At 36.8% G+C, this 27,713-nt stretch overlaps 1 protein-coding gene across 1 annotated transcript in view; it reads right to left on the reverse strand.

Annotated features, from left to right (window-relative positions):
* LOC134541634 (actin-related protein 6) overlaps positions 1-27,713 on the reverse strand; it is a 41,971-nt gene that overhangs the window by 6,837 nt on the left and 7,421 nt on the right. The window contains exons 3-6 of the mRNA XM_063385210.1: positions 12,891-13,083; positions 8,839-9,028; positions 8,391-8,607; positions 7,608-7,873 (exon numbers count right to left, since the gene is read on the reverse strand). Coding sequence (XP_063241280.1) covers positions 7,608-7,873; positions 8,391-8,607; positions 8,839-9,028; positions 12,891-13,083 — 866 coding nt within the window. The remainder of the gene's footprint in view (positions 1-7,607; positions 7,874-8,390; positions 8,608-8,838; positions 9,029-12,890; positions 13,084-27,713) is intronic.

The following is a 27,713-nucleotide window of genomic DNA, read 5'->3' on the forward strand; positions in this document are numbered from 1 at the left end:
AAGGATTCTAAATTTAACACAAGATAATAAGGAAGTATCTGTTGTGTATCAATACATTGGTGTCGTGTGAGACCTGCACCGGCCAGTGACAATATCTATGAGCGGATGCTCGATAAATAAAGCTCGCAACATGGCGACACAACAGCTTGTTCGTTGGCTACTTATTGGATCCTAAATTCCAGCACATCACAATCATAACATGGTGCTGCGGACAAATTCGTCAAGTTTTGGGTGCGTGGTTATAATGTAGTACGACGGAAAATAAGTCGCGGACGTTGGCTGTGATTATAGTCGGGGCAAGATTGTACAAGCGGCATCCACGCGATGGATAACCTGAAGCCACCACGACCGCTCAGCCTGGAGGGCGATTTGGCTACAAACTGGACAAGATGGAAGCAGTAATTTAATATTTATTTAATCGCCACGGGAGGAACAGTTAAGGAAGACAACATCAAGATAGCAACGCTTCTGCACGTGTTGGGAGAGGAAGCACAAGAGTTGTATTTTACAATGGATGTTCCAGATGAAGAGGCAAAAAAATTTGAGGCAGTGATGGCACGCTTAGATGCGTATTTTCTTCCTAAAACAAACCAGAGCGTAGAACGACACAAATTCAATAATTATGTCCAGGAAGACTGTGAAACAATTGATTCGTTCGTGACGGCGCTGCGTCGCCTTAGTGCAAACTGTGGGTATGATACACTTCGGGACGACCTCATAAAGGACAGAATTGTATGCGGTGTTAAAGACACGCGTCTTAAGGACAGATTGCTTCGTGAGCCAGTGCTACCTCTCACAAAGGCAATACAAATATGTAAAGCGGCAGAGCAAACTCTGGTATTAATGAAGACCATTGAAAATGAAGTTGTACGTACAGTGAGACGAGATTAAAAAGGAGTGGACCATCAAGACACAGCCGGGAAGCCTGGAGAATGCGCAGGAACTACGTATCCACGCTACATCAACCGAGGAGGCCAAGGAGGGAGGTTCCACCAATCTTCTCGACCAACTGCAAAGTTCCGGAATCAAGGAATGGAGCAACGGGATATGGCCAGGAGTTCCAGAAACAGACTGCATGCAAGATGAGTTGAAGGGAGTATCAAACACCGAGAGAAGGTATGCCTAGATACAATAAGTTGTCGGATCAGTCGTGCTACAGATGCAGACTTAATCACACCAGTTCACACTGCCGAGCATATAATGCAGTTTGTCACCATTGTCAAAAAAAAGGGACATTTTTCACGTGTGTGTGGATTAAAGGCACAGGGGAAAGACAGTGCTGTTAATGTTCTTATTGACACTACCAATGATTTAGTTCTAGGATGTATAACCTCAAAGGGACAAGCAAATGAGAGTTGTGTAGACAGTAGTGTAAATGTCCAGCAACAAGCACAGAGTGAAAAATTATGTTGTAACGCAAACTGTATCGCTAAAGTAAGTGTTGCAGATAAGGGATCCGAATGCATAACCAGCTCTGTAAATGGAACCGAGTGGTTTTGTAAACTTAAAATTGCAGAACCTAACAGCTTTGTTAATTTTAAGGTGGATACTGGAGCACAGGTCAATGTTATTCCAGAGAGTATATTTTGTAAATTTAAGCTAAGAGAGGGTGCACTCTTGAGATTTTACATTGCCAAACCAAACATGACAAATCTCATGTGATTGAATTTCAGGTAACTAAGGTGGAAAATTCTCCACCAATATTGGGGCTGTTAGCTATACAACAGTTAGGCATTTTGCAAAGAGTTGAAACAAACAAACACAAGGGCTCCTGCACACTTGATGACAAGGTATAAGGAGGAATTAACAATACACAGGGAGTTGATATATAAAGGCACAAAGGTTGTTGTTCCACAAGCCATGAGACAAGTAATTCTAGATAGAATTCATTATAATCATATGGGAATACAGAAATGCAAGTTGAGGGCACGGGAATGTGCTTTTTGTCAAAAGACATTGAAACTCTGGTGAACAACTGTGATGCATGCAGATCAGTTCAAAATCTTAATGGTAGAGAGCCACATATGAACAAAGAAATCCCTGATAGACCATGGCAAGTAGTAGCTGTGGATATTTTCCATTTTCAGGGTAATGATTACCTTTTACTTTTTAGTTGTCGATGCCTATTCAAAGTTTCCAGAGTTTTGTCACTTAAGGAATCTTTCCTCTAGTCAAGAGTCACACACTGCAAAACAATAATGGCCAAACATGGAATACCAGAGGTCCTATTTGGTGATAATGGTACACAATTTTATTCACAGAAATTCAAGGAATTTGCTAAACAGTGGAATTTTCAACACAAGACATCAAGTCCTACATATGCACAATCAAATGGTCTAGTAGAACGAAATGTTCAAACTATAAAAAAAATGCTTAAGAAGGCGGTAATTGATCGTAAAGACATAATGTTATCTATTTTAGAGTATAGAAATACTCCCATTGATGACACCTTACCATCTCCAGCACAGTTACTTTATGGCAGGCGTTTGCGTGGTTTGATGCCTCACTCCATGGATTTACTCCAGCCTCAGTCCCAACCTAATATACAACATAACCTAGTGTCAAGGCAAGAGAGACAGAAGCAGCATTATGACAGGCAGTCAAAAGAATTACAACCAATGTCGGAAGGTAGTCGGATAAGGGTTAGGAACGGAAAGGCTTCTTGGCAGAGAGGACAGGTTGTTAAGATTTCTGGATAGACCCAGATCATATCGAGTGAGATTGGACACAGGCTCTGAAGTGGATAGAAATCGCAGACACTTAATGCATGATAGTAACAAGGAGCCTCTAATATTTGAGAATTGGGACCTAGAAGGATTCAGAGGGTTTGAGGAATATTCTGGGAGCACAGTAGATACACAGGAAAGTTCAATATCTAGCCCAGACGCGAATATACAAGCAAAGGGGAAACGAGGTGAGTCTGAAAACAATAGATGTAGTGAAGGTGAGAATGAGATAGGATTCAGAGGGTTTGAGGAATGTGAGGTAAGAAGCCAGGGCAGACATAAAAAACAAGTTACGGAGGGTGAAGTTACTAGGTCTAGATCAGGCCGTATAGTGAAGCCTCCAAGATACCTAGAGAATTATACTGCATAGTCCTAAGGAGCAACTTGGCAGTAATGTGTGTAAAATGTTGTAAATACTAAATAGATTTAAGTGCCAGAAACTAAACATTAGTATAATGTGTCCATGCAGTAAGTACTATAAATGTTTAGTTTGTGTATTGAAACTTGTTAGGTGTCCATGAGGCACTATATGTTTTGTTGAGTATTGAAACATCGTTATGTATCGTTACAGCACTATGTGTTTACAGTTGGTGCAAAAAAAAAAATGTATTTTTAAAAGCTTTGTAAGAAGGGGAGATGTTGTGTATCAATACATCAGTGTCGTATGAGACCTGCACCGGCCAGTGACAATATCTATGAGCGGATGCTCGATAAATAAAGCTCGCAACATGGCGACATAACAGCTTGTTCGTTGGCTACTTATTGGATCCTAAATCCCAACACATCACAATCATAATAGTATCCATCCGGATAATGGATTAAATATATATATAATTCAGGTACTTTATTTAATACACATAACAAATATAATCAACATATTTTCATTTTACAACAAAAAAAATTAGTACCCGTACTGCACTACGGGCGAATTACGGTGAATAAATACCAATTTCTCTGCATTAAAAGGCAAAGGCAACAAACGGTTTTACTTGTCTTGAAAGACACAGCCAGCTTCAGAAAAAAGTGTTTTGTTGTAAGTCTATCGCTGTACACACTGCGGCAGGGTGTTTGGCAATTTATAGCGGCGTAAAGCTTGTTCTAGGAGTCTGGTGAATCCGGTTCTTTCTACTATGGATACTGGCTCGTCTAGTGCAATCATTTCTGCTAATAAATAATGGTACTTCTTGGCTTTTGCATCATTTATGTCCCAAACAATTTCCTTTCAAACGATTTTGTCGTAGTCAATTGCTTTTTTGCTGATACTGAAGACGAACCTGTCCCCAGGATGGCTAAAGGCATTGTAGTAGGCACGGCAGCAGCTGGATCTTTTTCAGTGCACGAAATTCATGTGGATGTTTTGTTTTTATGATTTTTCATGGCAGAAGTACCTAGAAAAAATAGAATACCGTCAACAAAACTGTTACAAACGTGCCTTAAGAAAAGTAATTAAAAATTGAAAACTGAGTGTAAATGATTTTGTTGTTATAGTATTGTCTGGGTGAGTCGAAAGTTTATCCAATAACGTTAAGAAAATATTCTTGAATCATATTTTTTTTTATTATGTAGGTACCTGCCATGAAGTAATTAAAAACAAAAGAAAAAAGATAAGTTAATTTAGTTTGGTACATACCTGCTTTTTTTTTTTCACCGCCATGAGAAATGTTAACCTTGCATAAAAAACAAACAGCAAACTTTTGATCGTTACTATTTATATAAAAAATTTTTTCATAAAGGTGATCTTTTCTTTAGTAATGTCATTTTTCATCACTAAATCTGTTTAGAATTACATTAAAAATACTTTTATAATAACCTCAAACTACAATAGCACATTTTTTTATAACCTAATATGATTGTGTTTGCAATCAATTCAACACTTTATGAAACACTTCCTAACTTCACTAATGAACGAAAAGACCCGAATTCACTCGAGTCTGCCCAATCGTTTGTGCGCCACCTTCTCGAGCTTGCTCATTAGTCATTACATTGCGCCAATCGGCAACCGGCCAAATATCCAGCGACCAGATATCAGGCTTCAAGTTTGCTGGATATCCGGTATCCAGCCAAACAGCTATCGATTTCATCACTATAAATTAAGTGAATGTAAACAAAGGAATTAGGATAAACATATGTAACACATTGTACACATGTTTTATCATAACATTAACAATTATTTATTGGCTTAACTATAAAATTGGAAAATATAAAATGTGAACAAACGAGAGGATCTTTCACATTTGTTTGGAAGTTTTCGGCAAAAAAAGTTTTCTCCACTTGAAAAACAATTTTTTTTGTGTCGTATTGAGTAATTACAGAAAAGTAACATAAAACCTGGTATAATATAAAATAAAGTAGTAGTTTCTCTTGTAAACAAAGCCATCGCTCCTGCTTTCAAAAAGCTGTATTTCACACCAAACTTCGTGTTTCATTAAAAAAGTTAAAATTTAGTGAAAAACTTTGAAAACTGGCAAATTTTGTGTTATTTCACGAATTTCGCAGTTCACAAAATTTCTGGGTCCCTAGCTATCAGTCATTATTATGGAGTTCTTAAGGATTGATAATGAAATTTAAAGTCTTTTATGGTCCCTAACTGTATTAAAGACAAATGAAGGACTTTTTAACGATGTGTAGGAGATGTAAGAACCCTGTAATCTGTGCGTTCACAGTGTTTCGTAGGTTATCTTCTATTACAAACTTTTCGTACCACTTGTAAAATTTTACATTTCTGTTACACCCAGTACAAGTAAAAAAAAAACTTTAGGTATAAACTGTGGAGTATGCTTGCACGTATTTGTCTCTCTTTACCACCTGTTGGCTGACTTATTTTGTTATTTTATTATGTTTGTACATGGTGGCCACTCACAGTCACCAAAAATATTCCCTGATTTCCCTGATTAAAAATTCAAAATTTCCCTGATATTTACAATTACAAAAAAAACATACTTTTGATGAAAGAATATAATATTATAGAAAGTGCTTGCTCACATTTTAGCACCCTGCTGTATTTTCTTCATTATATACATACAGAAGTTCGTTAAATAACATAATACATTTTAAATATGTCACTTTACATTATAGCATCCCTTTCAATGACCTGCAATCTGTGTTTTGTTGTCTAGAGACCGGAAAAATTCGCAAATTCATTTCCCGATAGGCTAAAATACAAATAGTTATACCTCAGTGCTGCCTCTGCTATTGGCTCACAACTCACCTGGATGACTCTGGGCCAATGAGAAATACCTGACCAAAGCTTTATCGAATCTCAGCCTGCTACGTTGGGACGTCTCACAAGACAGCAGCCAATGAGTGGGTGGCATTTGACCGAGAGTACACAGAACTATGGAGTTCATCCTACAGGTCATTGAACCCGCGAATTTTTCCTGTCCCTAGTAATGGGGTATTTCAATGGCGAGCGCTCAAACATTTTTTCACACAATTTTTGATAACTGTTCTTACATTCATTTTTGAAGTGTAACATTTCTAGTTGTGAAATATTCTTAGTCTTAGTACTCTCAAAAAGGGATAACAGTACAGTGCAAATTTTACCTTGTGTTTGATTTAAAAATGAAACAACTAATGGATAAATCTTCACTGCATTACAATCAGTACTCCCATCTGTAGCTAAAGCAAATGGTCCACTTACTAAAGATTCAACAGTTTCAATTTAGTTTCACCAGCCATATACTCCACAAAGGCGATGTTTTTGTTCTCGCACAGCTGTATTTCTGTGCTATTTTTGAGTCCGGAAACATAGCTCTATACAAATTACCCAAATGATCGGCTACTGCTATCGGTAAATTGTGTTCTTCCAAAAAACTTGTAATCAATCACTCTGCGTTTTTTTACTTTCGTTTCTTCAGATGTAGCGAAAAATGACGATATAGATTTATTCCTTGTCACCGCTTTAAAATGTTCTGCATGTTTCTTTGATTCAATATGCCATCTACAGTCATCCCTTCCACCATGCGCAATCGAAAAGTCACATGTGCATACATTACAAAACATTTGAAGATGACAAGCATGGCCATTCTTTTGAATAGTTTGGTCGAAAGTTCTGAAGAATGTTCTTTTTTTTTTTGCCCCAGATACACATTGTTCTGTCACACGCTTCATTTCTACAACCGGCACTGAAGAACAACACTATCGAACAACATAAAAAGGTTTCACGTCTGTAGACACGACAAAAACACTTTGATGAAAAAAATGGCTTTCAAGAAAGTAATTAACACAACACAGGTTAGCCAAAGTACCATACAAAAATTATCGTGATGTACGTAGATAACAAACGTAAGGTTCGAGAATATGTACTAGTTGTATCGTACAACGGACGTAATACCGTACCATTTCTATTACAAAGCACAAGAATTAATCTACTTATTTCGACAGTACATGCGCACATTTATTAGTTCCTTTATCTGCGCAACCACGTGATGTATTCGAACTGTGTTCACGAAACACGCACACCAGAAACGGAATTTTTTTCCGTTACCGTACAGCACAAAGCTTCGTTTCCGTAATAAACCAGCGATGTTCCGTAATTCCGGGTTAAATCCATAATAATTACGGAAAATCCATAATGGTTGGCAGCTCTGCGGAAATATACATGACACAAAAAATTCCCGGTTATTAAAAAAATTCCCTGACTATTCCCTGATAATTCCCGATCAACGTGATTTCCCTGATAAATCCCGGTTTTCCCGGTGAGTGGCCACCCTGTTGTATACAATGGAAGATAAAATTTGTGCATCTGCAAAAGTTGAAATCAGAAAATTTTTCCTGTTCTGCAAAAAAAAATTCTGCTAAATTACAGGGACATTTTCTTAAAATACTTTCTGTGAAACTATGGTTTCTAACACTGCACACAAGGCTACGACTGGAACGTACTCAGGAGGCACCGTGACGTGCACCGCGAAGTGCTCCGGGGCCAGGCTCCGGACTTCCGACTCCACCCGCTGCTGGAAGCCAGGGAACAACGCGCACCCCCCGGTCAGCAGGATGTTGGCGAACAGGTGCGGGTGGGTCTCTGGGGGGCACGACCCGATGCTGTGCACGATGCTCTCGGCGACGCCCATCTGGGGGATCCCCACGTCCGAGGGGTTGAACAGGATCTCCGGGACCGCGAACCGCTCATTCGTCAGGAGCAGGGTTTGCTGCAGGTGCAACACAAACAAACTTGAGTGATTGAACAAGGAACTGTTGAAACTTAGTGTGTATGGTAACTGTGTGAAAAACAATGCTGACATAGTTTCTATTTGCAGTCTCTCTCTCTCTCTCACTCCCTCACACACAGAGATATATATATATATATATATATATATATATATATATATATATATATATATATATATATATATATATATATATATATATATATATATATATATATTCTAAAAATACACAGTTTTCTCCAAAACATTTGTGCAAGACTAAGTTGTATGAACCAATAGGTAGGATATTACCCGGCCGATTTAAATATTTGTATCTGTTTATTTGTCAGTCAAATGAGTAGTCTGTAATAAACAGGACCTTTAAAATAGACTCTCTACATCAGTTTTTTGTGCATCTAGCTATTAGACATAAAGACATAATGTGAACATAATATACTATGTGATTCGTGAACACTTAAATTAAAACATAGATTTACTTTTAACATTTTAAGGCGCTTACCTGCTCACCTTCGTTTTCATTTCTTGGTGCCCCTGGCTGCCTTACATAACCTCGTTTAATGGTGGTGTAGTCAGGCAGTACATATTCCCGGACAATGGTATTTTCTTCCCCTCGTTTTTTTGCTACTTCCATGTCCTTCACGAAGTCTTGTGAGACAAAACAAGCATCCTCTTTAACTTGATTTATCACGTACGTTTCATCCATTACATGCAGCTGCCTGCGTCAAAAGCCAGAACACTATTAACTTCTGAATTTAAAAAATTTTAAGAGTTTAATTTGAGTTACGATATATGTAGACTACAAAACCTATCCATTTTGTAAAACAAAATAAAATAGTTACACTACATTCATGTGGGTCATAAAATATTTATAGAAACAATTAAAAAATAATATTAGCAAAAACTTAATGTGTTCCACAACTAAAATCTAAATAACTACCGTAGCTTACCTGTATGATATTATTTCTTTCAGATGATTTGTCAACAATTTTCCTCCAACATCAATGCGGCGTATGCCTTGTTTCAACTTCTTGCCTTTAATGTATGGCACAATATGAGTGAAACTGTATCCAGAATCTACCAGAAGACAGCACAAGGCTTTAGTGTCGTGCATGTACTTGTAGCAGCTCAAATCCCCACCTGGAAATATTGTACAAATTACTTGATCTCTGCCATGCAAACTACGCAGATTAAGCCAACAAGCATGTCAAACTGTCATTGAATTTAAATGTTATAAGTACTGGGAATACTTCAAGTGTTTATTTTGTGTGTATCAGTAGGATTACTTGATAGTTGGATTAATCTTTTATTTACTTAATGCAATATTGTCAACTTAACCATCATCCCTACAAACCAAGTTTATTTGTTTTAAAGTTGATTTATTTTGAGACTTCGTCTTTAATGTTCTTTATGGTGATTATTTTAGTGTTTCTGGGTATTCTTTTAGAATCTGCATTTTTTATTGTATTTTCCACTCCATCACAGTTGCGACAGCTACAGAGTTAACAGTTTGTCCTTGGTACAGATTCTCATTCGGTAAGAAGGTAACTTAAAATCCAGGTAGGTATAGCACGAAGACGAAAGAGTTTAGTTGCAGTAGTCATCAACGCGATTACTGTGTACGTGAAGGCAATCCAGAACTAAGAAGTGTACGCAGGAGTCAAGCATCCTAGAAGTGCTGTAGTATATTATCTGCAGTTGTCACAGTTAGATTTTCTGCCATTTGTGAGTGCAGAAATTAAGGATTCCCGAGGATATTCAGTCCAACTTCCAAGACTGTCGTCATTCGCCATTTGCCTTTTTGAAGTTTCCAGAGGTGACATTGTAGACTTCACATTCCTCCATGGCCTAGCAGCTGATACTAGTAAAGAAATCCTCAATCTCGTAAGCTCCAGCTTCTCAACAAGAATACTCTCATCGCACACCAACCATTACTTTATTTTTAACATCAAGTTCCTCATTGTCTTGTCATTCATTTGCATGTTACTAGGACATACTTAGAGGTCCTGTAAGTAGGTATGTTATGAACTAAACAATCGACAAACTGAAATTTAATTTCTAGACATTTTTGACCTAAAATCTCCATAGTTGTTAGCCTAGCCAAAATAAAAGACAATAAGATGACTGATTTGAGCCTAGTTAACTACTATATTGATTAAAATAATTAACAAACCATAATATATAATCTATTAATTTTCATTAATCTGATTTGTTGTTAGCACTTCAAAAGATATTGCAGAACAGTAATTTATGTACAAATTTATCATTTTCACAATTTATTTTATTTATTTTGACTATAGTGTGATTATGTAGTATAGTCCTCATCAAGTGTGTTCATTTTGTGCTTTAATTGTTCACCTAGATTCTAAACCGCAAACTAACACATTATCAATTAATAATTTTTTTAATAATAACTTTTTTTACCTACATTTGAAGCACTGTCATTAACAGTCAATATACATATTTATCTGTCATCCAATACATACATACAGTGCATTGAACTATTCCACAACACAACGTGAGTGCCACTGGAAACTTTATCTTTCTTTATATTCTATGTAAGTAGCTGTAAGAACTGACAACACAATTAGTAAGGACATGCACTTATAAAGTTTACAATAAAATTTTAATGAGAATTTTGTGGTTTAAGGTGAATAAACTACTAACATTCACCTCCAAGAACTCAAAATATCGTCACAAGATAGTAAATATATGGCTTGAGCTGTTTTCTTCAGTAAATAGAGAAAGTAATTTTCACTGTGACTTTGAAGATAGGACTTGGGAGGGGACTTTGATTTGTAAAGTTGAAGGAGAAGAAGGTACCAGAAAGACACGGTTATTTCAATGTGATTATTATGTGATTTCCATTCACCCAGCTTGTGTTCATTGGAACAATGACCAAAGTCTTCTGACACGATTCAAATTCAATGATTTACCAAAGTTATAAATACACAATCTAGATACTAATTTTATTTATGATGTTTTGTTTAACTTCATATCACAAAGCACAAAATATAAGTTCATTAATGCAATGTTAATTTTGGCAAGTGGCAGAACATACTGCAGATTTTAAAAATGGGAGGTTTGGTTGACTGTACACAAACTGCAACAGAAGTAATTTCTGATCCAATGTATTGAGCCAGTGGTCGTGCATCACTAAAGCCATCATGCTACAGCATTAATTTCAAGTTACTGATCCGAAACCTAGCTGCAATAGGAAATTGGGATGGGGATTCTCACTAAGTGTAAACAGTGCTGTGATCATTGCGCTTATTTTTAGTTTCCGCCCTCAGTTATATATGTCTTCTTATCAGCATCCCACCCCTACTTCATCCCTCTGCTGACTCGCCAACCCATGAAGCCAGCCTTGTCTCGCAGCAACACTGTAGCAGGCGATAAAACATGGATGCCTACGAGCATCTCTCTTTCAGTAAATGATTAGACAACATTCTTTTCAGTTTACTAAAAAAAATAAAAATTGGTAGGCCTGTAAGCTTTTCCTTTTAAAGACAAAATATTTCCCAACACAATTACATAAAATTTTTGTTTAAATATTTATATTTTACTAGTAGTTTAGTGTTTGGATAAAAGACGTGGTGCAATAAGGCAAACGGCATGGCTTAGTAGGGCCAACTTCATAGTGCTCGAGCCTTTTGTTCATTGGCTGCTATTCTTGAAACAGTCAGGACATTTCTGCTCACCATATGTTATTACATTTTGCTTTTAAATCACTGTTCTTACAGCCAAATTTCCTTTGGATGATTGCATTTTGTTCAGGTAGTTGACACAACTGAAAATTTCAGCTGATGCCATGCAGTTACACAAGCTGAGGCAACACTACAGGGCACAGATCACATACTCTATTTACTAAACAGTCACTTGCATGAAGTAGCAATTATTTTTTTCTGGCTTTAACATGTTAAATACAATCTTGATAAGCATTTATGCCTCACAAGCAAAACATTTCGGATACATAATCCTAAAAATAAATTAAAGAATTACATTAAAAAAATTGTTTTTAAAATCAGATAAGGGTATCCACACAAATACCTAATAAACCATGTTTCCCTGACCAACTCTTGTTAGACAATCTATCTCTTTGAAATTATTTGTAATAAATAAATAAAAACCAGCTTCCACTATTTCCAAAACTAGCCTAGTTCTATCTCCACATACGTTACTACATACACTACACCATTTGATAGTATGTGTGACTATGCTCTAAAACACCATTTGGAAAAAACAATTCTTTCATTGTATTGATGATGGTAGACTGAAGCATAACATTTTCCCCTCAAATCAATAAAACTGGTGAATTTTAATGACTTTTCCAGGATTTCAAGTAAATTCCCTGACCAATTGCAACTTCCCTGATTTCCAGATTGTGGATTCCCTGCAGGTGATTCCCTAAACTTTGGAAGGAAAGCTACACTTAGTCTACAACCTATCAAAAGATTAAATCCTTGCGGCCTTATTGGCATACTAGCTGTAACCTAAACCAGTAGTTCTCAGTGTGCGCCCTGAAGATTCCAGGTGCGGCCTGTGGTATTCCAGAGAAATGTGTCCAGATATAAAAATTAATATACACAAATAATCTATTATAGCTATTATACTATGGATAAACCACTCTTTTTGTTAACACATCATTATTACATGTTATTTGAATGACTCTACAGGTTTGGTTTCAAACAGTGATTTAGTTCAGTATGGCATTGTAGTCCTCTTTACTGTTTGTAAAAAAAAGTCTAAGTAAACTTAACTTAAAGTATTTTTCATTTTATTTTTATGACATTTTTTTCTTTAATCTTTGACATAATTATCATAACATATTCTCAGAAATTTGTATATGGTGGACCTAGAATTAATTGTAGGATTTTAAATGTGCCTCAGACTTCAAAAAGTTTGAAAACCACTGGCCTAAACCATATAAAATATCTTGGACATGTAATTGTGATGAAGTTTGAGCCATACATCATGCATTTATGAAAAGAAAGATATTTACTGTTTACACGCAGCAGTGCCTGACACTCGTACTCTTCAAAAAATATTTCCGCCATCGCATCCTGAACAGAGGAGAAGTTGAAGTACGGCTCCGTGATGATGACCGGCGTGTCGCTGAAGTTGACTGCGAAGCAATCCTTGCCCAGGATGTGGTCCCACACGCTCTTCTGCACATCCCAGTTCACCAGGTAGCCCTGTAACCAGACGTGCTGGTCGCAAGCTGGCCACGACCCTGCTAGGAGTGGAGTTTCCTCCACGAGCCAATTATGGGGACCTTGGGGCAGATGCTAAAATAATTTTATAGATTTAAGTAAGTGGGATTTCAAACAAGCTCCATTTGTTTCCATGGGAATGTCTCAGATAGGGCCTTTGGAGAGGCAAAGAATTCTTATCTGAGTGTTGTTAGCCCCCAGTCAGGGTCGCCTGGGTGGCACCAGCTCAGCCATAAAAAATAAACTGCAAAGGAAAAGGAATGGGAAACGGGAGGTGTTCCCAACTGGCACAACGTAAAACAGAAACTTATCCATTAAGCCACAAGAAGCAAAAGAACGTGCGCAGACCCCACTGTCACCAAGCAGTCACATGATGAGCATGATAAAAAGGGGAGGAAGTTAGTTGCTAATGCGGCTAATAAATTGGTAGTCCAAGTTACACAATTAAATTTACAATGGCTTTAACATCGGAATTTAAGACATGTATTGTAAACATTTGGACATGTTTACATGTTTATAATTATTGTTGTATCTTAGCTTTGTATTTTGTGATTTAAGTAAAAGTAACTATACATTTTTATGTAATGTATGTAAATGCTAAATTGTACATGGTGCGACGACCCAGAGATATTTCATAGTTCATCAGTTGATATTGATATTTGGGATGTTATTCTTCTTTGTTGAACATTTATTTGAGATGTATTGTTCCGTTTATTACTGACTTCGCATCATGTAGATACTGTTAGCTATGGTCTTCGAGTATTGAATTCTCGCCAGGTAAGAAAAGAGGTTGTTTAATTATTCTTCCTAGCTGAGATGCTCGCTGGTCGGCATTTTCGGGAGGAACGAGGGACTTAAGTTTTGAACTGCGGAGCGAATGGACGTTCTCTGTGCGTGTGACATTTCCTGGGTTCGGGAATTGCGCGCAGAATACAAGAAGATACGTGGCTACCGCGTAATTAGTTATTTTTGCAAGTCTTAAGTGAAGGAAGTCTGATTCTTCGTCATGCAGACTATAGGGAGTCGCATTTCGCAATTAATTTTACTACCGCGTCGGGCGAATATCCGTCCTTGAAAGACTTCCGATCATCTTCATGCTGCAGTTCCTGTCTGCGCTGGTGAGACCTGCCCAATCTAAAGATTTTTCAGCACACCCGGAATGGCGTCAACAGTAGCTGTCATCATCAGTATTGCTACTGGAGCGTAGTTTAGACTTTCTTTCACAGCAAGACTGCTCGTATATCCTGGAAAGCTGAGGACGAGATCAGTGGTCCAAGAAGAACGGAGTTTCAACTACCCTCCCCTGAACTAAGCCGGATTATTTTCTTACGAATAACTTATTTATTAGCTAGATGCTCATGAAATTCAATTTAACCCTGAACATTACTGGCATTAGATATAGGTATCAATGGGTCGTCGCGTGCTAGGAAAATTTGTATAAACTTTAGAGTTATCAAAGTTATCATTTTTTTTTTGTTTTATCTCCTTATAATATTACTTAATAAACTATGATGAATTTAAATGTTGTAAATTTATGAACCCGTATGATACTATTTCACGTTGACCTGATGCTAGATCACACACATCCATTAACATCACAAAATAAATTAAAATATTTAATTACAGATGACCCATCAATGTGGAGCGGAAAGCAGTAAATTCTAATTCCAATACATTAAACACAATAACGTGGGTCTGAAATCTAGCCTAAATTTGATAGATGGCGCACAACTACGGGGCCTCGATTGTCCTAAGCCATTTTCAGGATAGTTGGTAGCCATTTTGTTTAGTAACGTCCTCCTTCTCCCATTTACCTTGTCCCTACATCGAGGAAGGAGCTATGTCAGGTGACGAAGGTACGTACTTTCTACGCCACAGAAGCAAAGCCGCAAACGACACCGAGGAATGTGAGCATAATTCAACAGAAAATCGTGATAGTTCATAAAGCGAGGTTTTATCGCCCGTTAGGTATTACTTGGCTGATAATCAAAGTAATAAAGTAACTGGGCAAGCAAGCGCCATCGATTCCCCAGAACAAATTCCATTTTCCAAAGAGAAAGAAAACCCGGTTAGTGCAGTAGAAAACACATCACAGACGGGAACGAATTTAACCACGATGGATGATTTCATGCGTGCTTTTAACACACTTTCTAATCAGCTAAACGCGTCACTAACATTGCAGACAAACAGTATTTCAGAGGAATTAACACGTCAAAGAGCTGAAGCGGCGGAACAAAGCGCAAAAATAACCGAAAACCTAAATAAAATGCAAACGGAGGTATTAGCGAGAGTAGACTATAAGATCTCTGAATTCACGCAACACGTCACTGCACAAATACATAATGTACGCGAAGAAGCACAAAATTTTCGCGATTCGGTCACCGCGAAATTTACTTCTGTCGAAATTCAGATGCAATGCATGCAGCAATCCATAGAGAATGCTGAAACCGTGTGCCAGGACACAGCTAGGCGGGTAGCAGAGGAAACAATTACGCAAACCACAACTGGCATGGAAATACGTTTCACTCACGTACAGCAAATGCTACAGCAACACGAGACTGACACTACACAAGAATTTAAGACGGTAATTAATAAAATCGAACGTTTGGAGAGTTTCGCACACAGGATATCTTTACATGATACTAACGCATGTGTAGTGGAATCGCCGTCAACACAACAACCCGATCGTCACATTCCGGCTTCACCGTTGCGTACAGACAACCAGTCGGCAAGCACGGCAAACGTCACACAAACCACTGCAAACGGGCAAGGGATATTAGTTTTAGATGCCGCCACTACGATTAATCATCCTGCGCGTCATTGGGCCGAAGAAATGCCCACTTTTTCTGCAAAAACGAATGAAAACCCTCGTAAATTTCTAAAATCATTAGACGAATATGCTAACCGATTTAACCTTACAGAATCAGAGAAAATGTGTTGTTTGAGTTCGTGCTTGAAAAGTACTGCGTACTACTGGTGGGAGGTTCACCAAGGCAGCACAGAATCGTACAATGAGTTTTGCCAACTATTCCTACGCCAACACTGGAGTATGAAAATACAAGGAAACCTACGCGCGCAGCTGCATAGCAAAAAATTCGATCCAAAGCGTGGCCGGTCATTAGAGGCGCATCTTAGTGACATGTTCGAGCGAACGCGTTACTTGGACATTGTTATGAATGACGAAGAATTTATAGCTTTGATTTTGGGACAGTTGCCAATGCGTTATCAGCTGCATCTTTCCGGCAGAAACTTTGAAAATATATCTGATTTTCGTGAGCAACTTCTAGCCTACGATCGTTTGGACAGGCAAAGCCGTGCCAACACGAATGTTCGAGAGGAAGGAGAGCGACAGCCGCCAAACAAGCAGCCGCCATTGTACCAACCGTGGGTACGACGAAATGACAACACGAACAATACGAATATACATCGTACACCACAGGCAAACACATTAATTTGGCGTCAAAACAAAACAAATCACAGGCAAATGCAGTGGTACCACAACAACGGAACCAATGATAACTATCGTAGTAATTGGCGACGTAAAGGTGCTGATAAACAACCGTATCCGAATGCTTGGCAAAACAGGTATAACAGTAATAGGGATCAGACTACACCACGTCGGGAAGAAGATGTTAGGGGACCCGATAGGACTCCGTCATCTTCGCCTCAACGGCCTCCCAGGTCGCCGCGACAAGGAGAATGCAGACGCGCGCCAAGGAATTTTAAGCAAGACTACATTCGGTCTAAGCTGGAAACACCGCAGTATTATGATGATCCTGGCGAGTCACATTATGGTAAGAATTCTCAAAGTCCGCGGAACCGACTGCCACCTGAAACAAATCCCTCGGGTCAGTTGCAAGTTACCCAACTGCAAAGCACCGCAGCTTGCAACGTTGCCAGTTCAACATCATTGCCTCCATTCCGCAAAAATCATCCATCGTCATCGTTACAGCAACCCGGGTACTTCCAGAGACAAGAACCTGTCAACCCAACTTTTTTCTATTCGAATAGTCAAGGTATTGAACCAATACGCAGCAACGTCGCACAGCAGAACACTAATTTTGTTGCGATGAATCCTGAGACATCTTTAAACCAGTAAGCATCGGTGATGGTAGTCCCTATCTCCGACCGCAACTGGATTAACCCCCCATGAAATTTTGTCACACGAATGTTCAGAGGCCTTACACACACTTTTATTACCTATAATTGACAAGAAGGAAGACAATGAAGAGGACGCAAATAAGCAAGAAGAAACGCGAGAGCAGTTGGAGGAGTTCGTCAGAGCGCGCCTTCACCTCGCCGCGGAACGTCGTAAAAGGGGACAGAAGAGAACACGCAATGACAAACTTAATATTGGAGATCTCGTTCTGAAAAAGTCAAATCCTATTAGTAATTTATGGCAACAAGTTACCAAGAAACTGTTTCTCCTGTATGAAGGACCATTTAGAGTGAGCGACATAATCAACGAGAACTGTTACACCTTGAAGGCTTTGGACAGCGAGGAAGTGATTGGAAATTACAATTTAACACAGCTGAGACGCTACAAACAGTATGAATTGCAGTAACTTATAACATCGTTGAATGTTTGTTTCAAGGTGGTAGTTATGTTTTAAATGAAGAAAGGGGTGAAGCAGAATTGTTTATTTGATCATTAATTATATTTGCATTTCAAATGGATAAATGTATGTTGCATCTCTGAAGTGATTAAACATTGGAAGCGGCTATTTTGTTTGTGTTCACTGGATAATAGAAACCAGTGAGGACATCTTGGCGCACCGCGCTGTCGACATTATTTTTGTCCACTGAGCAATGTAGGCCAGTGCGGACATCTCGTGCAGTGATTGCATTACGTCGATTTTAGTTGCCCACACCTAAATGGGGTAGTGTGACGTGATTAGCTTCAATGTTAAGTATTGAGCGATGGCACATTTTTTTTTCATGAAGAATTTTATGGAAGATTCGAAATTTTGTTTTTTTCTACCAATTGCCTAATTCACAGCGGACAAGATATCTACCATGAAACTGATATTGCTGCAAGTCTAATTTAACTAAAGAGCTGACCCACAAACGAAGAACAACTGCTAGCTGTCAATGGAATGAGTACCTCGAGATTATCCTAATCTGTATGATGTCCTTCTCCATGCTCCTGTTTATTCTATCGCGTTCTTTTTCTCTTCTTACCTTATTCATGTTTTCATTACACAACACGACATATTACCTACAAATCAAGAACTTGAATGCTGTTGCATTTATTGGTATTTAAGTGTGATTTTCATTTTTCGCACGCCTTGTCATACAAAAATAGGAAATTGTTATTGGTAAAATAATTACTAACTGATTTTCTTTATCTAATATGCCGTCATAAGGGATACTTAAAATAATAAAATAAAATGCGGTTTCAATTTGTTTAGAAACAACCTATATATAAATAGTAGGACTGTAAATATAAGAGAGCATAGTTCTTAATGAATTTGTTGTTTTATTCATATTACATGAATTAGTGATGCAAACTTTAGTGTAGACGCAATGTTATGAAATTTTTAAACTTAGATGACAAGAGAAACGGTTAATGATAGGGAATTGTCAAATTAACCTACACCGACACCCATTGAAATAGGTGAACATTAACATTAATTAATACAGCCTCATTAGGGAGTGAAGTGCGCGAAAACGATCGTTGGTATACGATATGCTACTTCGATGGTAATTCGCTAGCGAGTGATTAAGGTCACAGTGCTTCGATCTACACTCATATAAGTACAAACTTCATCTGTTAAGACTTATCGACTTTTTGTAAATTATGTGATTTTGTCAGCGAACAAGTACGTCCGAACAGACTATAACAGTATTAAGTAACAAATCAATTTTATTCTTGGTACAGTTGTATACAAAAGTATTATGTATGATTCATGTTGTCAATTGATGTTGAAAAAAAAATTTGCATCTTTGTTTATCATCTCCATAATCATAAGTCATGTTATGTTATAAGGGTAGTAATATGTGATAATGTCAATTGTAATTTTATGTGTAATACCACAAACATTACAATCAAGCACGATTGCTTAGAAAACATTCAAACATGAAAGAGACTGACATCAAACAAATTGCATAATATTGTCTATGTTTGTCAATTATCAATTTTAAGAGTAATCAAATGTTTTTCTTTCTTTCAAGAAGGTATGAGTTAAGAAAATTTACAATAATGTTATGTCATAAATATTAAAATTTTCTTGAAGCGGCTCTGTAAACATTTGGACATGTTTACATGTTTATAATTATTGTTGTATCTTAGCTTTGTATTTTGTGATCTAAGTAAAAGTAACTATACATTTTTATGTAATGTATGTAAATGCTAAATTGTACATGGTGCGACGACCCAGAGATATTTCATAGTTCATCAGTTGATATTGATATTTGGGATGTTATTCTTCTTTGTTGAACATTTATTTGAGATGTATTGTTCCGTTTATTACTGACTTCGCATCATGTAGATACTGTTAGCTATTGTCTTCGAGTATTGAATTCTCGCCAGGTAAGAAAAGAGGTTGTTTAATTATTCTTCCTAGCTGAGATGCTCGCTGGTCGGCATTTTCGGGAGGAACGAGGGACTTAAGTTTTGAACTGCAGAGCGAATGGACGTTCTCTGTGTGTGTGACATTTCCTGGGTTCGGGAATTGCGCGCAGAATACAAGAAGATACATGGCTACCGCGTAATTAGTTATTTTTGCAAGTCTTAAGTGAAGGAAGTCTGATTCTTCGTCATGCAGACTATAGGGAGTCGCATTTCGCAATTAATTTTACTACCGCGTCGGGCGAATATCCGTCCTTGCAAGACTTCCGATCATCTTCATGCAGTTCCTGTCTGCGCTGGTGAGACCTGCCCAATCTAAAGATTTTTCAGCACACCCGGAATGGCGTCAACAGTAGCTGTCATCATCAGTATTGCTACTGGAGCGTAGTTTAGACTTTCTTTCACAGCAAGACTGCTCGTATATCCTGGAAAGCTGAGGACGAGATCAGTGGTCCAAGAAGAACGGAGTTTCAACTGCCCTCCCCTGAACTAAGCCGGATTATTTTCTTACGAATAACTTATTTATTAGCTAGATGCTCATGAAATTCAATTTAACCCTGAACATTACTGGCATTAGATATAGGTATCAATGGGTCGTCGCATGCTAGGAAAATTTGTATAAACTTTAGAGTTATCAAAGTTATCATTTTTTTTTTGTTTTATCTCCTTATAATATTACTTAATAAACTATGATGAATTTAAATGTTGTAAATTTATGAACCCGTATGATACTATTTCACGTTGACCTGATGCTAGATCACACACATCCATTAACATCACAAAATAAATTAAAATATTTAATTACAGATGACCCATCAATGTGGAGCGGAAAGCAGTAAATTCTAATTCCAATACATTAAACACAATAACGTGGGTCTGAAATCTAGCCTAAATTTGATAGTATTAAACAGGATACGCCACTGTGGGGACAAGCACGGGAGGTGTAAGTAGTTTACAATAATGTGACACATTTCAGTGAAAATTTGTTGCACAAATTGATGAAACAACTAGTGCTGGAACATCTATAATCGAACAAATTCTGAAAGAGGGAAAGGAAACACCCAATATCAGTTTCACTTGGTAGACTGAAAAAAATTCATGAGTTTTAATCTATTAAGATAATCAGGCTAAACATTAAGGAGGTAAAATAAGGTTATACAAGAAAGCTATTTAAACTGCAGCAGGCAATACTTGAGAAATTTGTTGCTAGGATTGTGCTACAAAAAATGAGAAGAGGAAGAGAAAAATTTAGTTTGATAAGCCTGTATTAAATGTCTGGAGAGGTTGCTATCTCAAACAAATACGTGAATTTCCTAGGGCTGACGGAACCGTAGTTAATGTTGATAAAATTATGTTCATACTACAAACAGCGTAATTTCACGTCCGCAGTCAAATACGGAAATTGGCATTACAAAATCCATTGGGACATTGCGACATGTCATCAAGTAATTATTTGGCATGCATGTAGAAAAGAAAGTTTAGTTCTAAATAGTTTGCTTATTTTTAAGTCAAAGCAGAAAACCTCGGTGATATGAATTTTTGGTAACTTTTCAACCTATGTGAAAAGTAAATAACTGAAATTTTCTCTGAAAAATCTGTTATAGTGTACATTTGAACACAAACCTACAGCATCATCCATTAAGGGGATTGGTGCACCAGCATCGTATTAAAAAAACAATATATTTGTTAATGATTCAGCTGCTAGAGAAAATTTGAACCATTCTGGTGTAAAAAATTTTTTTAATTTTTTTATTTTAATTTAGTTATTGCTGATTTTCGGGAATTTTTTAAATTCAAGCTTTATTAAAAAACTATAAAGAATTCAGTGGTAAAACTTTCGCAGATAAATTTTCAGACACGGGAGATATGACTGTGACCATTATTTTATCTGTAATCATTATTATTTTAATGTATTTACAATTTGAATTTTAATAACTGAGCTGCTACGAAATTGCGTGATATTCATTTGCGAATTTAATAACATTCGCGTTTTCATTTTTAATTCAAACGCCAACATATCTGTCGGCTGAATGATTGACTTTATTTTAGTCTTTAGTTTATTGCAGTCGGACCTAAAGTAAAAACGTAGCTGTAGAAGTTTGAGCAGCGTGCAAGCTCGGATACGAGAAATTATGGAGCGCGCTGGACAGTAGTGACACCTTGCGACTGTTTCCCCAACTTTTTGCAGCCAGCCCACCCTGCCACAGCTGTCTGGTGTTTACGAAGGGGAGACGGGATTTCGCGCGAAACTGATATGAAGGCCAACGTACTCATTTTCAGTAGATAAGAGAACGTGCTTGGTCTAGCTCGGCGTATAATTGAATGGTTATTCTCTGTTATTATTTAGCACAGTGATTTAGCCAGATGTTTTTTTGTTGTAAGCGTGAGATTTATTCAGGAATAAAATGCCGAAGAAACTCCATCAAGCAGAGTACACAAAAGAACAAAACTATCGAAAGCCATTAGAGCGCTTAGAAAAAAGAATAAAGAAAGATAAGAGATTATTTTATTATAGCTTTTTTTTTACCATACATTTATTTTTCAGAGTTGCGTATGTACAACGCGATGGACGCGATGCGACAACAAAAAGATGTGTAAAATTGTAAACATGATTTTTTTTTTCCAGCAATGCGTGAACCGTTCATAAACTATATTCAACATGTATCCGTATAATTACGTTTGAATTTTTTTATGACAGGCATCAATGTTAACAAGTTTATTAAGCCACAATATACTTTTTTCAGAAAAATAAGTGTAGCAGTAAACACTCAACATAGTCTCACACAAAATCAGTTTACATGAATGCAGTTTTAAGAAGTAAGCTACGTAAATAATAGTTAAACATTATTTAATATCTGCTGGTAACGTTTCCAAAGTATCAGCTTCGCCTTCATTCACAAACAATTTTCGTGAGCTTATTAATTTATTTTGCTGGCGTTTCGTTGGTGACTGTTAGGATTGCAAAATTAGTAAACATTTTTCACCCTATCCTGAGTTAAATCTAAGTGTGCGCGGTTAGATGAGGACCTGTGTCTCATGCTTACGCCTTTACACTCTACTCATGCGGGGTATTAACCATGCGCGTAAGGGCGCGTTGCCAATGACTTGTACGATAGTCTCAACAATCCCCTACGGACTCGAAAAATGTCACCTGCTCATTGGCTACTTGACTTGTGACAACTGTTTGTTGTAATGCCTGTGATTCATCGTTGATTTTGTTGAGGAGTTTTTAGTGATTCAGAGCCTCCCATTTAACTGTGGCCGAATTGAAGAAGCAGTACAAATTTTACATGCTTGAATCCATAGCGAATGGAAACCACAAATATTTACTGATGTAGTGGTTAGTAAAAAAAATATATATTATTCGTTTCGCGTCCATCGCTTCGCGCCATGTTGGCTCCTATATTATATGGATTTACAAAATATAACGATTCATTTACGACACTTAAGATAAGGTGTGTAGGATTTTAAGAATTCACTTGAATTAATATTTAAGAACATATTTCAGGATAACTTGTGAAGACGCTCGTACAGACGGCACCGGTTGTGATGACTCATTGTTACCAGAGCAGGGGCCACGCATGTGAAACCTCAACACAACTCGAAAATCAGTAAGTGTTACATTGAAATGTGTCCGCTACAAATGTTCAGGAATTATAATTTTGAAATCGAGTAGAAATATTCCTGCAATTAGCATTAGGTATATTTTAATAGACATTGAAAGCGAATCATTAAGTAGCTTCAAAATCCAAATACCAGAATACAGATAGTCTGTAACAATACAGACCTCTCCGACTAGATATGGTCTAGATTGTTAATAGTAACACATTTGAAAAAAAAACTGACTAGTTACTGAATATGTTGAAATTATGGTAAACCTGTTACTTTAGATGATTGGTGATGTAATAATGTCTCTTGGAAACTACATAAAATTTTAACTGCTTTTATTTCGCAAATCACCATGGCGGCCATTTTACGATCACGATTTAGTTCTTAAATTTTAAATTAGTTTATTTGTTGAGAGCCTGGTACAATGTGTCTGACCACTAAAGCGATCCGAGCCGCGTAGTGTATACTACTGCGAGGTTGCCGAAGTAGGCTCGGGTCGGGACGAATTTCGATGTGAAAAAACAAAGGTTTTTAATACATGGAAAATTATCCCAAAGCCGAAAATTTGTACAGTAGTAGAATGAACATTTCTTAGTAACACGTCAAAAGTTTAAGTACTGCCGCAAACCTTGTGCGTCACACCAAAAACGAGCAGTTAAGTCCAAAATGACATTTTTTTGCTACGATCCACAATAATGGATATTGCAAATGCAGTTTATGGATTAGACCGTCAGTATGGAACCCAAAATAATCTAGAAACATTGCCCTATCTGAGGATAGTGATAAAAAGCACAAAGTTTAAACATTTTTCTATAAAATAGACCATTTGAATCATTAAAGTTAACGAATTCACTTTCATTCAATTTTAAGGAAATATAAATACATCTTACATAAACTTAAAGATCCCAACGTGGAAATCGCTTAGAGTAAACGTTGTTGCATATTTATTCATCTTTAAATTGGTATATTTTTTAAGTGTCTCATACAATTAGTCTGACCACTAAAGCGATCCGAGCCGCGTAGTGTATACTACTGCGAGATAGCCGAAGTAGGCTCGGGTTGGGACGAATTTCGCTGTTAGGAAACAAAAATTTTAATACATGGAAAATTATCCCAAAGCAAAAATTTTGTACATTAGTAGAATGAACATTTCTTAGTAACACGTCAAAAGTTTACCGATGAAACCTTGTGATCACACCAATAATGAGCAGTTGAGTCCTTAATGATAATTTCTACAATGATCCACAAAAATGTTTCGTAAATTTAATAACTTTAATACTTTTTTAAGTCGGTTCTCATTATGGCACCAAAGTAATATAAAAGAATGTCCTACATGGTAATTGTGATAAACACCTCAAAGTTTAAACGTCCTATTATTAAATTGGTAATTTTAATCATAAAAAGTAAGAAAAAAATATTTTTTTTATAGAAATTTGACTACATGTTACACAAATATGTTGTGCGTAGCGTCAAAATCACTTCATAAATATTGTCTGTTTTTTTTTTTTTTTTTTTTTTTTTTTTTTTTTTTTTAAATGTGTATATTTTGAGTGTCTGGTACAATAGTCTGACCACTGATGTATTTCAAGCTGCGTAGTGTGTTTGCAGCAGTGTTAAAGTCGCTTGTGCTGGGACGTTTTTTGCTCCAGAAAACTAAGGTTTTTAATGTATGGTAATTCCAGACTGAATTTTACTCTGAAAGAATAAACGTTTCCTAACTACAAGTGATTTTTTCTGCAAACGTAGATAAAAATCTTCCAGGATGCGATTTGCTTAGGTAAAAATGTTAGTATGATGGACTCTTTAATTTCTAAATTATAAATAAATCACAACAATAGAACTTCCTAGAAAGTTGTGATAAACTGACGATATTGCGCGAGTAGCAGACCCGTACGTGACTACAGAGAAAGGCTATTTTCCTTGACCGTTAGGATTTATGGGACGAACACCCTCTCACAGCTAGAGTCATAAAATACGGTCAAACTCTTGCAAAATCATCCACCACCACTCTTTGCCACTAGCAATTCAACGAAGTCAGCTAGGTGCAGCACTCCAATAAATTAACTTAGAAAAAAATACTAAATATGTAATTCTATCAATACATTTTACAACACAACTTATGTTTTATTTATTTTCTGGGAAAAATAATATTATCATACGAATTATGTTATAAAAGTGACAAAACTCACATTTACGGTGTATCGTTTTCTTCAATTGTTATGTAGTAAACTAATTTTATACAATTAAATATATATATATATTTTATAATATAGGCTACATTAAAATTTTGCGTAGTTCTGATCGAAAATAATATAATGTATTAGAAATAAAAAATTATTATATTTTTTGGTATTAAAATAATTTTTAATAATTAAATTTTTATAACAAAATACGAACACACATATATAAAACCAGAGGTCCTCTAAAATTTTGATTTACAAGTTCCAAGCAGAAATTGTTTATTGTTAATTTTAATGTATCAAAAATCATTCATATAAGAAAAAAGAATATGTAGTATATCTCAATAGATGTAAAATGAATACACCCTATCATATGCATTAAATATATTTTAAGTAATCCTTAAATAAGACCAAGTTTATTGAGTGTCGCAGTACGCAGCGTGTTTCTAAGCACGCCGGCCGCGAAAGATCAGTACGGCTGCAGTACACTGCAACGCTCGGGCAGCTTTCATGAGGCAACTAATTATGCTAGACTCTTTATAAATATACTATCTTAAAGCTAAAAGTATAATTATAACCATTTATTTAGACATTTTTTCGCATTGGGCTCTTCAAATCGGTGTAAATCGTATTTTTATCTGGGTGGCAAAGATAAAAAAAATATATGTCGTGAATTAATCGCTTTATATCATATCTTAAATATTAAAAATTTAATTTTTTTTCTTACATTAATGGGTGTATTACAGTTTCTAGATTATTTTGGTAGGTTTACGGACAGTCAAAATTAAAAACTGTATACTTGGGTAGCATTTTAATGGACTGATGTAAGTTGCTGTCACCTAGGACTTAAATGCAAATTTTCGGTGATAACGCACAAGGTCTACAGCGGTAAACTTTCGGTATATTATTAAGCATAGTCAACTCTACCACAGTACAAAAATCCAGCTTTGGACAAATTTTTCGCAGGTTTGTGCCTTTTTAAGTCTTGGTTTCCTGGAGTAACACGAAAGTCTACGCGGGGAAGGGCGGCTACCTGATCCGAGAATGAAGGATAGGGCGAGATGGGAAGCGAAGATAAGATCTGGTTTCGTGGTTCGCTTTCCGTCCGTGTTGGAGAGAGAGAGAGAGAGAGAGAGAGAGAGAGAAAGGCGATATTGTGGAAGACCTTCGAAAGATTCCCGCTAGATGGCAGGCCTCAGAGCTGCAACCTCCGACAACCTCCCCTCACAGAAGCTCTCTCGCCACTAACTTGCCAAATCTAAGCCGCTAGCTTATATACGTGCTGGCTGGCCTTACAGTAGTAATAAACAAGCATTTATGAAACACTTAAGCTCATTTCCAACAAATTCTGACGAATGACTGTTTTTTGTCCTGCACCAATCCCCTTAAGCTAAGGCACTCAAAACTGGCAGACTAGCAACGATGAAAGCAATTTTTTTTTGTTTGTAAGTAATATGTGCACTAACAAAAAAAAATTTAAAACAGTGTGCTATAGTTATTTTCTTATTGATGCAGTGGTAACTTTTTAATTCTGTTTCTATGTCCTGAAACTGTATAATATGTTTTTAATGTGTTCTAAAGCATTTTGGTCAAATACTGGCAGAGTTAAATTTTTTTTAGTGACTCAGTTCATTAGTTTTTTCAGCCATTCATGTGCAAGGACCATTAAATAGATGCACATCTGAAAGACATTTACATACGTCTTTGCAGGTTAAAAAAACGAATTGAAACATTAATTTTACATATCCTGTCACCAACATTAAACTAAAGATAAAAATAAAAACAACACAAAACCATAGAATCATTTGTACAGCAATTGTAAATCACTGGGACATGCTATTCTTACCAATGAGTGACAAAGTGACCAAATGAAATTCCTGAGTTACGTACGACATAGCTGCTTGTGAAAGACTGACTCAAGCACAACGGGTGGTTTCCACACCTCCTGGCTCACTGTGGGAGGGGAAGGCTGTCTATGTGCACATGATCCCTTGCTTATTGTCACAATATAACATCAACATTAGCATTGTTCCTTCACTTCTTCATCCTTGTTGTGTGTAGCTCTCTCTCTCTCTCTCTCTCTCTCTATCTCATTAGAAACTAGTGCATTTTACCTTCAATGCTCACTAGCACTTTTTTATACTCATTTTAGCATTGTGTTGTATAATAAGACAAAGGGAAGAGGAGCTTTCCAAAAATTTAAGTAAACACTTAGTAATTAAACCACTATAGGATAAATTATGATACCAACT

The sequence above is a fragment of the Bacillus rossius genome, chromosome 1, assembly GCF_032445375.1.
Source record: "Bacillus rossius redtenbacheri isolate Brsri chromosome 1, Brsri_v3, whole genome shotgun sequence".
Lineage (NCBI taxonomy): Eukaryota > Metazoa > Arthropoda > Insecta > Phasmatodea > Bacillidae > Bacillus > Bacillus rossius.